Here is a 12,353-nt window from a genome sequence, read left to right as displayed (position 1 = left end):
CCAACGTTTTCAGAATCTACAGTTTAGTTGCTTGATTATTGTATGTTTATGTACTGCTAAATTTTTTAGCTTTATGAAAATTGTCTAATTTATTGAAAGCCTCATATTCACATTGTATCTGAAATTTCTATTTTTCTTTTTTTTCTTAAATATAGGGTCTACATTTCACAACTTAATAATTTAAATAATTTAAACTTTTTATTTCTTCTTGTTATTGTTTTAATTGTTAGATTTTTTATTTGCTTACTAACAGAAAAAAAACAGCTATGGTTTTTGTATGTAGTAAAATATTGAACCCGTCTATTTCCTCCAATATGTTGTTTCACGCTATAAAGCTGCAGATAATGTAAAAATCCTTTAGATGCCTTTTTTACGATTCTGGTTTAATCATTTCTTCCTCATTGCTTCAAGATTCTCCTAAATATCTTTAACAACTGTCTGTATCAAATCTCTTTCACTTACTCTCTTTGCGCGGCTCTGTAGACGAGTCCTAGTAGCACCAAGAAGTCACAATCGCGATGAAACCTTGAAAAAATACCATTATTAAGATTATCTAAGATAGCTCAGGACATTTAAGAATTAACAGATATATCACTAAATTGTAAAACCCGAAGCATTTAATCTATTACCTTTTTATAATATAATTCCTACATGAGATGTACAAATTAAGTTTCTTTTCTACAAGTTCAATATAATAATCGCGTATAATCCGACGGGTTCGCACCTCCTTTGCCGACGATAAATCTGAGGTCCGGGCAAGTTTGTGATTCATTTCGACCCACATCATATGTTCTCAACTGCAATATTACACTCCACAAATCATATTCCGCTGGGTCGGACAAAATGCCGGGTCACGGACCGCACATGCCTAGTAAAAGCCAAAGTGACTATGATGGAAACCTAATTTTGTGTGTATGAGTATGTGTTGTTTTATTTCATTTTTATTTTATATATTTGTTTTGCCTCTTCTTACGTTTTATACTGACTGCTTTTTCTTTTTCGTACTAATGTGACTTTAAAAATAAAGCTTTCATACGCCCAGCTTTTGAAGGAGCCTGATATATGTATTTTATATGCGATTTTTCTGATTCCCAATTTTTCCTATAACGGCACTGAATGAGTAAGATCTTGCCGACGAAGTCAAAAAGGATAATGGAGTCGTCGTTCTTTTAATATTATTTATATTTCCCTCGTATTTTTAATATAATTTTTATTCAAATAAAAATCAGAGTGTGATATATAATATAAGGGATGAAAGGCTACGAAAATACATTTAAATATATTCGATGTTTTATATTAACTTATATATATTTAGCCTATAAAATAATTACAGATGTGTTTTAAATCAACATATATATCTTTATAATGAACATATAAAAATAAGTATAATAAATTAAACTGCGCGTTCAATTTTATTATGTATAGGTTCAAAGAAAAGCTTTAAAGAAGAAAAAACAAATCGCATTCTCCCTACAGAAATATTGACTTAAAGTTATCCAAGAAAGAGATAAAGCTATATTTGATTGCAATAATATTTGCGATCTTTTGGTAAATTATATTTTAATTTATTTAAATGAAATTTGCTATCCCTTATAGGTTTATACGATTAAGTAGAATGCCACGAATATAATTTATGAAAAACAATTTTATAATTTAATTTTTAATTTATAATGACTAATAATATATATAACATTCATTACACAATTGTTATTTATTTACTTATAAAAAATTATAACGTATACATCATTAATATTTAGACTTATTCTAGATTCATACTTACACGAATTTGCTAGGTTAGAATTAATAGTAGGGGCGTAAACCCAAACATGGCATCTATGTCTCAATTATGAATAGTGATAAAATGGATAGTTCTTGAACTGACTGTGTTAACGCAAATAGAGTATAATCTGAGAATATTAATTTATGAACTTTAATTTATGAACTCTTTTTAACACTTAACTGTCCATGGTCTTTGAGCTTTTGCTGTTGTGTTATCTGAGTATTATACTTTCATTATCTTCAAGGCTTCCAGTCTATTCAAAATTTTTCACTTTGTTGAAAGTTGTTTGCTCAGTAGGACGATGAAATTAAATAATTTTTCCGTAAATTTCGATACACAGTTCATACAGAATTGTTATTTTTGTAGAACATACTTAAAAGTTTTGGGCGTTGTTTAAGCGATTAATGTCTTAAATATATAGATGCAAACTTTTGACACTTTGAACACGTGTGATTATTTACAGTGCTGCCAACATTGGATCAACCTGTATAATATTTATAAATAATAATTCAATTATATAATAATATTTCAGTGACATTTTTAGAGGTAGCAATCTGATACTTTGAAACATACGACGGTACGAGATAATATATTTGTGAGAAAGAGAGTGAGTGGGTGAGAAAAAAGGGTATATCAATCAATCGAATGGCCCTCGCCAGAGAAATGTTCACCTTCCTGTCGTCCAGTGGCACATTTGTCATTTTTCGTTTATCGGGGGTCTATTATATCTATTTGGGTAAAATGCGAAGTGGCAAATTGCAATATTTTAAAAGAGGACATATACAGGTTGTTCAAAAATAAACAGACATTTCAATAAAAATTTAACAAACATTATAAAAGTATTAGGAAAATTTAAATATTAAAGTATAAATATATAATGAGAATCAGTAATTTTTTTGAAATTTCATAAACTTACGAGCATTTTTTCTAAATTTTAATATTATATAGTACATGGTTTAATAAGATTTTTTTAATTATAAATAAATTTGTCGATTTTATGAAAAAATAGTTTTATTTAATGTAAATTATAGTGTTGTGTTTATAATCAATGACACAGAACCATGTCTTTGCACTACAAATATAACTGTAAAAAGTTAAGGTCTTGACTGGTAAGTAGGGTTTTTTTTACCTGCCGGGTTCCGGTAAAAATATCCGGTCCGGATACCCAATACCCAATAAAAATGAACATTCTTTTGAAAGGATAAAAACAAGCGTAAAAAAAATACCATATGCTTATCGACTTTTAATATTATATCGATTAGAGCAATTACAAAATTTCATTCGAAAAAGTTTTAAAAACTCAGGTTATAAACCTTTCAAATATGTAAGGGACTAGATAATGAATTAATCATTACGTAAGCCTTTATTATTATGCATATATATTAGTTTCGATCGATTTTCGATATCCGTCCATAATTGTGTAAACAGGAAATTATACATTATTTTTTATTCTGGAATCGATTTTTACTATACGACGAATATTTTTAATGACTCGTATATTATTTTGAGTCACCCAACATGTTTGATAATAGTTTGTGACTAGGTTTATAAATGTGGAGATTGCTTGCGTCATTTTTATATGCCGCACTTAACAAAAGCGGTATCCATAAATCCTTCAACAAAAGCCCCCTTGCGTCACATCGTTACATGCACGGAAATTATGAATTGTACATAATCGTAGAACCTATGTACCTACTGAATGTGGTACATTTACTAAAGCAATTCCCCCGGGATTTTGCACCGAGAAATGCAATCACACGCGGATCCAATTCAAACAAAAATTTCCCAGCAATAACATTTACTCGCGAGACAAGAGATATGTTTGAACAAAAGACACGCGCACAGCAGCCACGTTAATTTCTCTGCAAAGAAGAATTTCTTTACTCCAACTAATTTACCCCATCAGTTATACGTGACTTTCTATAAATCTTCTATGCACTATAACTCCAACTCCGCTCTCTAATTGCGACATAAGGTGGTTAGTTTTGCTAACTCTGATCACCTTAAGATAATTTAAAATCTTTAGATTAGTTTTAAAATGAACTTCTTATTAAAGTTTTTAAATGACAATACGATAGTTTCGTATACAATACATATAATAAATAAATTTACACTAATTGAAATTTTTTTTGTGTGAGCTATTACCACAATTAATGTATTGTCTGACTTTCTTCGAGTAAAAAAAAATATCATAGATCGATATTATTCTCCTGTAAAATTGACAAAGTTTTTACCGTAGTATCAGAAAAAGTAAGATACCCAATAAGCCATACAAATAATTAGGTGCAATTTATTTTAGTGATTTTGCAGTTTATTTGTTAAAAAATGTGTTTCATCTGACATTATCATTAACTCAATGCTATTTATTTTCATTGTATTTTTTGATAATATTTTAAACAATCTTGACTTTTGTGTGTTTATTATCCTTTTTAAGACAAAGTATATTGTTATTCAATTTTAGTGCAAAAATTACTATCCTTGAATACAGTTTGTATAATTATAAGTAAAATGTTCATGGTTGAGCTCAGAACTCTTGCTTGATCAGAGGATACGAAGAAAGAAGCGGCAGTTTTTACAATATTTGATAGTCTGAAGTCAGGTGTAGACCTTCTCTTGGTAAAAGTTCATAAAAAGTTTGTTGGACCAAGTTAAAGAACTACTAAGGTTTTGATTCCTTGAATTCCAAAGTAAATCTTGTGTGATTGTCAATGGAAGTAACAAAATTCCTAAGGAATTGATTATTAGTTGCCTATGATTTTTTATTCTGCATCTTGCGGTGGAACGGCCAATTACAAAAAAGGAATCGGATAAATTTAAACAGATTGCCGCTGGAAAATCACGAACAGCTTAAATGAAAGGTTCATGGTAAATACTTTGAGTTAATCTACAAAAAAAAATTCTCATGGTAATGTCCCATTTTAATACAAAAGTTCCTTTTTCGCGTTAAATGTATAAAACATGTATCACATGCTAAAACTAGTTTTTTATATGTTGGGTTTAATTCAAGTACCAGACCATACAATAAAACGAAATGTTTAAAAGTGTTTTTATTTAAAAATTTCTGGTGAATTACTTATAAAATAAATAAATACAAAAAAAATATTAAATGCTTCACATTTTTCAATATAATGTGCCCAAATATATAAAAACATGTAACTTTTCCTACTTTAAGTACATTTAATTATTTTGTTTTTAGTTTCGATGCAAGAGAAACGAAGTTGTCAAAAGGCAGCCATTGGTCAGACGACGAGACATTGGGTACCAGAGCGTCTTTCAAAGTTGGAATTCGACCCACTGCTCTACTAATATTGGAGCAGTCGAAGGCGAATGATGGTGGTGCTTATAGGTGCCGGGTTGACTTTCAAAGATCGCCAACCAGGAACCACATGGTTAATCTCACGGTCATATGTAAGTACAGACAATATGTAATTACTGAATAGGGCTAAATCAATAACATTTTTCCTTCTTAAATTTTTCAAAATATTTTATGGCAGTTTATTGAAAGGGTACATATTATATATAATTCGACATTTTGATAATAAAAATTTTGTTTGAAAAGTTTACAGTTAAACAAAATTTTCATTTAAAACATAAGGGTTTTATATTTAAAAGAAAATTATATTTTTAATCATATAAGTGATTTTTTTATTTCATTAAAAATCGACATTTATTTCGAGATAACCTATTATTAGTTTGTTTATTTTTCTAATCATCTTAAATTAATTAAATAAATAATTTAAAAAATTACATAATCAGCAATATATTATATATTTACATTAACAATTACGAAGTGACTTTTATTTCACAATTGTTCCCTATCCCATCGATGGATAAAAAATATGCATAGTTTAAGTAACTTTATTCTATGGATTAATGATTAATTTTACTTTACTTACATCATATTAACAATTAAATATTTACAATGAAAGAATATAATAACCATAAAATTAAACTTTGGTCCACTTTTTCGATTGGACAATGAATTTAATTTTCATTAATGCTGCGATCATCCTGACATGTTTTAATTTTTTTTTTTTAATAATTGTGTTAATTTACTTTCATTGCCATAAAGAGCAAAAAAAATAATTATCATGTAGTTTTTTCAAAAAATATTGTTATTTAATAATTTATTAGATATATTGTATAATTCCTCTTTTGATATGTATTGGGTTGCTCTTTCAAACATAGCGGTAAATGTACAAGATATAATTTATTTATTTCACTCTTCCACTTTTTTATTCCCCCACAGAGAACACTTAAATCGAGATACCATTTTACTCGCAATTCTTGGATCAAATTTTATATTTGTATTTTTATTTTCAGTACCCGTGGAAAAACTGTCAATTCTCGACGAACAAGGATCTCATATTCCTCATTACATTCTGGGTCCCTATAATGAAGGGGCTACTGTCAATATTGTGTGCGTAGCGACCGGAGGTAAGATCTGAAAAAATAAATATTTTTTACTCTTATGTATATAATATGTATGTATACGTACAAATATGTTTTTTCAAGATTACCTTTCGTTTGTAAACAATATTTTCCTTTACTTCCGAGTAATCATTCGCTATGTCGAAAGCTTGCAAAATATGTATAGTATGTGCATTTAATATTTATTATATTTAATATTACATACAAATATACTTTTGTATGCAATAATACAATCAATAACGATCTCAAAAACAATAAAAGCGTTGCGATCTTTAAATAGTCGTATAAAAATATTATTTTAAAATAAATTTAAATGTGTTGTAAAAAATATAAAAATTAATGAAGCAATGACAGCATTTCATTAAATGTCAGTTAATTTATTTGATTTTCTAAAAATCTAACATTATGCCAAAAATCAATGAAACAGTAATTTAAATTTAAAAATATATAGCCAAAAATATTTTTTATCATTTTTAATTATTATTTTTCACTTTAAACCATAATTTTAAAACTCTACTTTTCTGCTCGTCTACATATTAAGCAAATATAAATAATAGCAAAGTAAATATATGTTTATACAATTTTGCAACTTAATATAAGCACGTTGATTGTTTATTTTTATTAATTTGCTATTTAAATTTAAAATGATCCAGAAAGCCTTCGAGTTGACTAAACATTTTTTTTATTTAAGATGATATGGTAATTTATTTTTTAATGAAATAGAAAATTAGGGTTTAATGTAGTAACATTTACATATACACAAAAGACATTAGGTCAAATACATAAAAAAGGTTTTTAAACTGCAAAAGAAAAAATCGCACATTTTGGGTAAGGAATAATATTAATATTACTATATTGAAGATTGTATTGTAAGTTTTTTATTATAATTAAATATATATATCTGAATAATAAAATCAAAATAATATTAAGTCATCATTATATACTATTATATTTTTGCTAATATACAGTAGATGCTGTAGAACAGTGAAGTCAAACTTATACATACAGATGGGTCGCCAAATTTATTAACTGAACTCCTAGGCCATATTTAACGTTAATAATAACTACCGTAAAATAATGGTTTTAGTCGAAATTTGAAATTTCATCTATGAAATCAGCAAACTCTTAGAGAATTTTTATAAAGCATTTTTGTTATAAATCAAGTTCGAATATTTTTAAATGTTTTACAACTGTTGCTTGATACCGCTGTATAGAAGAGATTGGGTCCATGTTTAAAAAATTTAACTGCTTTTTTAGAAGCTTTTAATAGAGGTCGGAAATATTTAAATAGCAAAAAATTGTTGCAAAAGATTATCTCAACTACTATACTATTTGATGTAATATTTTATTTGGTAATCTAAGCATTACAATAATAATATATAAAAATGTGCTCTGTGGGAATCGATAAATTTTTAAAATGTACGGGGGCTTTTCACAGAGCTACGCTATAAATGTTTCTTGTCAAAATATTAGCTACGAACAACTCTGTTTGATCTTACGATCTAGCTAATTGTCAGTTTAGCCAAAATCTAAATTGACATTTTTGATATGAAGTACGGTTTTCAATAACTCAAATAGCGGACAGGACAGGACTTTATTACTAACTTGATATTGAAGGGCTTTCAAATTAATCACTCTGCGTCCCCTTTGTTTATTTTCAACTTGTCGCCTAAGACCCTTTGATTTGAATGATTATAATGTGCAATTTTGGACTTGAACGAGTATCTTGTATTTAATACTTTTTTTGAGATCTCTGCCCTTTACATGGTAATTATGTACGCAAAGAAGTCCCATATACATAGCTATGTATTTTTTAAACATGGTTAATGCAGGATTATTTTAAAATATTATTTTATTGTTGATATACCCAATATATTATTTCGTTGTTGCTATACACATACCGAAATACATTGAAATATTTTAGAATTTTTTAACTAACTTGTAAAAAGAAAGATTTACTTTAAATATGGCAATAATATGCATATGAAAAAAATGCGCTGACACGATTTGTGTCACATAAGAATTCACACCCCATTCTGGCACGTACTAAAGGGCTGTTAGCCATCGTTCCAATAGTACCATTTAGACGACAGAACAATTGTAAAATGAAATCATAGGTGAGATTGTGTGTGTAACATTTCAAATATTTCATTCCGTTCTCCTCATTTCCTACTTTGCCTCCTATGTGACAAGTCCCTTAGGAGCAACATGCTCCGAGTTCCACTGCGATTCTTCTCAATAAACAAACGCACCCTTTGCGCCTTCCATCTCTCAATCTTATATTCGTACTTTTCGCGTCTGATTTTGAGAGTGGCCTGTCTGCCCTTCGCACTTTTAGGTCTGTCTCTTTTGTGTCAAATTAACAATATTTTATATTGTATGTATGTTTTACATAAAATATAAATGTATACTGATAAAAATCAATACTTCTTAGGTTCAAAAACATTATTGTAGAATATTTTAAAATATTTTTAATTGACCCCAATACTCCAAACATATGCAAGAGGTGTTGTGAGATTCATTGACATCATTAATGATAAATAGTATACCATTTTAACTGTTTTTAAAAAACAATACACATTTAAAACCATATATTAAAAATTAAATATATTGTCACGACCGCAAGCATCTCAGATACATAGATTTTAAAGTTGATATAATAAAATTTGCATAGTTAAAAGTTAAAAACGATTTAAACATCATTATGTCTGATATAATTTAAACTTTCGGATACTTAAAGCTTTACATATGAGAGACTCGTTTGAGCGGATTTAGTACAGGCTGAAATAACAAACTATAGTTAAACAAATATGTTTTTATATTATTTTTTTATTACATAAAAAATATATGAGACTGTTCGCTATGGGGAATGGAGCGTCTATAATTGCATTAGTCCTCGCAAGCGAAGGAAAAAATAAGGGTCGTGGTAGATATCAGATACCCACAACTCGAATCCCTTTTTGAATCTGAGATATGCGAGAGAAACAGAGCAACATTTAGACGCGTTTGATCTTTAATAAAAAAATAATCATAATATTTATTAAAAAAACACATCATATTTGCCAATCTAAAATATTTATTTTTAAATATCATATATTTTTTAATTCCAATACAAAGTATTTTTAATACAATATTTTTTGTAAAATTTAGCATAAATATAAAATATAGCAAAGATCCATAGCAGACACGCGTTTAATTTATATTTTATTATTGTGATTATTAACGGTTACCTGGTAGCAAATTTTCGTGTGGTACATCTTATATACAAATGATAGGATTAAGGTCAAGTATCAAATTACAATATTTCATGAATAATTATTTCTTGGATAACCAAAATAAAATTATGAAGGCATTATAAATATTACCAAAAATATCGTATTTTATGCAAGTAATTAAAGCAGTAAAATAGTATTATTAATTAATAAAATAAATGTATATAACTATTATATTAATATTAATATTTACATGTGTATATATAGTATATATATTTTTTTTCTTTGTAAAATAAAATAAAAATATTATTGAATTAGATAGAAAAAATATTATTTTCTTAGTAAAAACAATCATGCGCCGGAAATTACAATATATATATATATATATATATATATATATATATATATATATATATATATATATATATATATATGTAATTCATATATTTAATACAACATGCTTGAAGCGTAACATGCTACACACGAGCAATAAATAAATATACAGCAAATTATCTTTCAAATAGGTTTAATTTTACAATTTATAGCATATAATTTAAAAACTATTAGTTTTATTTTTTATTCTTGAAAAGTATATAAATAATTTAATTTAATAATATTTGCATTGTTGTACATTTTAGTTTTTGTTTCTACCAACATAAGTTAGTGAAAAATATAAGTAAGGTTTCTTAGCGACTCTTAAATAAAGCTAACCATATAAAGAAAAGACTTATGCTTGCACTACACTCTCTGGAAGTTGTCCGAACCGAAGTTCAACTGAAGTCGGGCTTGAGTAACGTCCGCACGGTGGCTGCTGTCATGTAGAGCTGACAAATTTGGCCGCAATCGAAAAATGTGCCAAATAATCACAATTTTTTAATTGCCATATTAATTAAATTACGCTACTGATAATTATAAAAGTTTGAGTGAACACTCGCCAATACAATATCAGTGTTGTAAATATTTAATTTACGCAAAATCTTTGTCGGCTTTTGCAAAATGCCATAAGGCATAAAAATGATACTTCAGAATATGAACATCACATCTGTGACTATCCAAGAATTTGTGGCCATCGATTCTAAATAAGAATTCGTTATGGTGTGACATTTATATAAACCGATCTAAGAAAATACATAAGGATATTCGAAACGATTTTTTATAACAAAATCAAGTATCAATAAATATTTCTTAATTATTTAATATTATATGAAAAAAAATATAATAACGATATATGTTAGAAAAATATACTGTCAAAAATATAATTAATCCATTTTGGTGCCCTAAAATATTCAAAGATGTTAGTAAGAGTCTGTTGAAATCCCCGATAAGCATGTGGTATTATAACTTGAGTCACACCATTTTACGGGGAGTTGGCCAACTTTGGCCAACTTCTAGAGAGTGTAGTGCAGGCGTGTAGTAAATGTAGTAAACCAGCTAAGATAAGTTACCATGGCATATCCACACCCATTAAATGCTCATGATGACCAAAAAAACTTCATTTTGTGCTTAATCATGCATTTGACAATGCATCTACAGCATAAAAACCACCATTTTGATATACCCCTTAGCATGAACCATCTTAAAAATGTGGTAATTTAAGGCGTGAACATAATTGGCTAACCGATTTCTGCATTTTTGTGATTCACCGGAGATTTCTCAAATCAAGAATATAAGAGATGAACTTACGATTCGAAATGAAAGGATCAATGACGATCAAGCGCATCGAGAGCAGTTGATCAAGACACAAACTAGACTGAGACCAGGAAAATCAACAACAACAAACACGAGAGACCCTATTGGGTCATCCCGAGGACACCACTTCTCCACCAGCGCTCAGTTTACAACATATTTACAACTTGACAATATTTAGTTTTTGATAAATTGTACAATTTAACCAAATAAACTATTACTAGGTTTCTGGTATATATTATGGCTTCAAAGTCACACCCCTTAGGGGCCTAAGGCCTCAAAACTGAAAATAATATACAAGCGGTGACGTGGAGTGGAATTACGTCAGAGTGTATACAGATGTATACAGGGTGTGGTAAAATAAATAAATACTGTTGCTCATCCATAAATGTTGTCTACTTAGTGTATAATCTATAGAGAGCACCTAGCTGCAAAAAAATATTTCTAAACGCAGTAAAGATTATACACAAAAGTCACGATCTCCAGGCTTGTGTTGCGAGTACATAAATTGCGCAATATTAAAATTTTCTTTGACATGCATAAGTGCGCTGGCTTAAAAAAATGTTTTTCACGATTTGGTGATCTGAGAAAATATTCAAAAAGTTTCTCAAAGAACAAAACTCGGCCTTGTTAAATAAAGCCTTTGTTAGATCATAAATTGATTGTTTAACTTGTATACATGGTAAACATGTTTAGTCTTTTCAATGAACTTTAAATATTCTCCAGAAATTTTTCATAAATATTTTATCATCAAATAATAAGATGATTGCGTTTATGAAAAGCTGTCTTTCTGGAAAAGTCGCGTATATGTAACATAGAAATTTTTCCACTTTTGAAAGATTTTTTTATTGTTGCTGACATAAATGGGAAATTCATTTTAAACATAGTTGTTATCGTGTCGCGAAAAATCATGTATTACTAGTGTTATTTTCTACAAACAAAATTTAAAAATTAAAATTGATTTTTTAATTGTTTAAAAAGTAAATTCACATATAAATATAATAATCTTGGCTAATATTTACCGACAAAAATCGTGTTTGACACAAAATTATATTTTTCCTTACCGTTTATTTATTTATTATTACTTTCATTAAAAAAAGCAACTAAGACTCCAGACCAATCTTCCAGCCGAAACTCTAGACCCACTTTTGTCGACAAACCGAAAGATTATTTACCACCCGCACCCCACGGGTCCGATGCAAAACCGCCACCACCCCAAGCCTCAACAGGGACGCAACTTCCGT

The 12,353-nt window shown here is 28.4% G+C and overlaps 1 protein-coding gene across 1 annotated transcript in view; it reads left to right on the top strand.

Moving 5' to 3' along the window:
- Window positions 1–12,353, top strand: part of LOC148234156 (nephrin-like) — a 296,304-nt gene that overhangs the window by 178,012 nt on the left and 105,939 nt on the right. Inside the window, exons 3-4 of the mRNA XM_088188373.1 lie at window positions 4,977–5,188; window positions 6,104–6,217. Coding sequence (XP_088044499.1) covers window positions 4,977–5,188; window positions 6,104–6,217 — 326 coding nt within the window. The remainder of the gene's footprint in view (window positions 1–4,976; window positions 5,189–6,103; window positions 6,218–12,353) is intronic.

This window comes from Plectrocnemia conspersa, unplaced genomic scaffold (genome assembly GCF_051122295.1).
Source record: "Plectrocnemia conspersa isolate PC_06_02 unplaced genomic scaffold, ASM5112229v1 ptg000006l, whole genome shotgun sequence".
NCBI classification, from domain to species: domain Eukaryota; kingdom Metazoa; phylum Arthropoda; class Insecta; order Trichoptera; family Polycentropodidae; genus Plectrocnemia; species Plectrocnemia conspersa.
The sequence above is the reverse complement of the archived record's forward strand: the minus strand, read 5'-3'. Positions and strand labels throughout refer to the sequence as shown.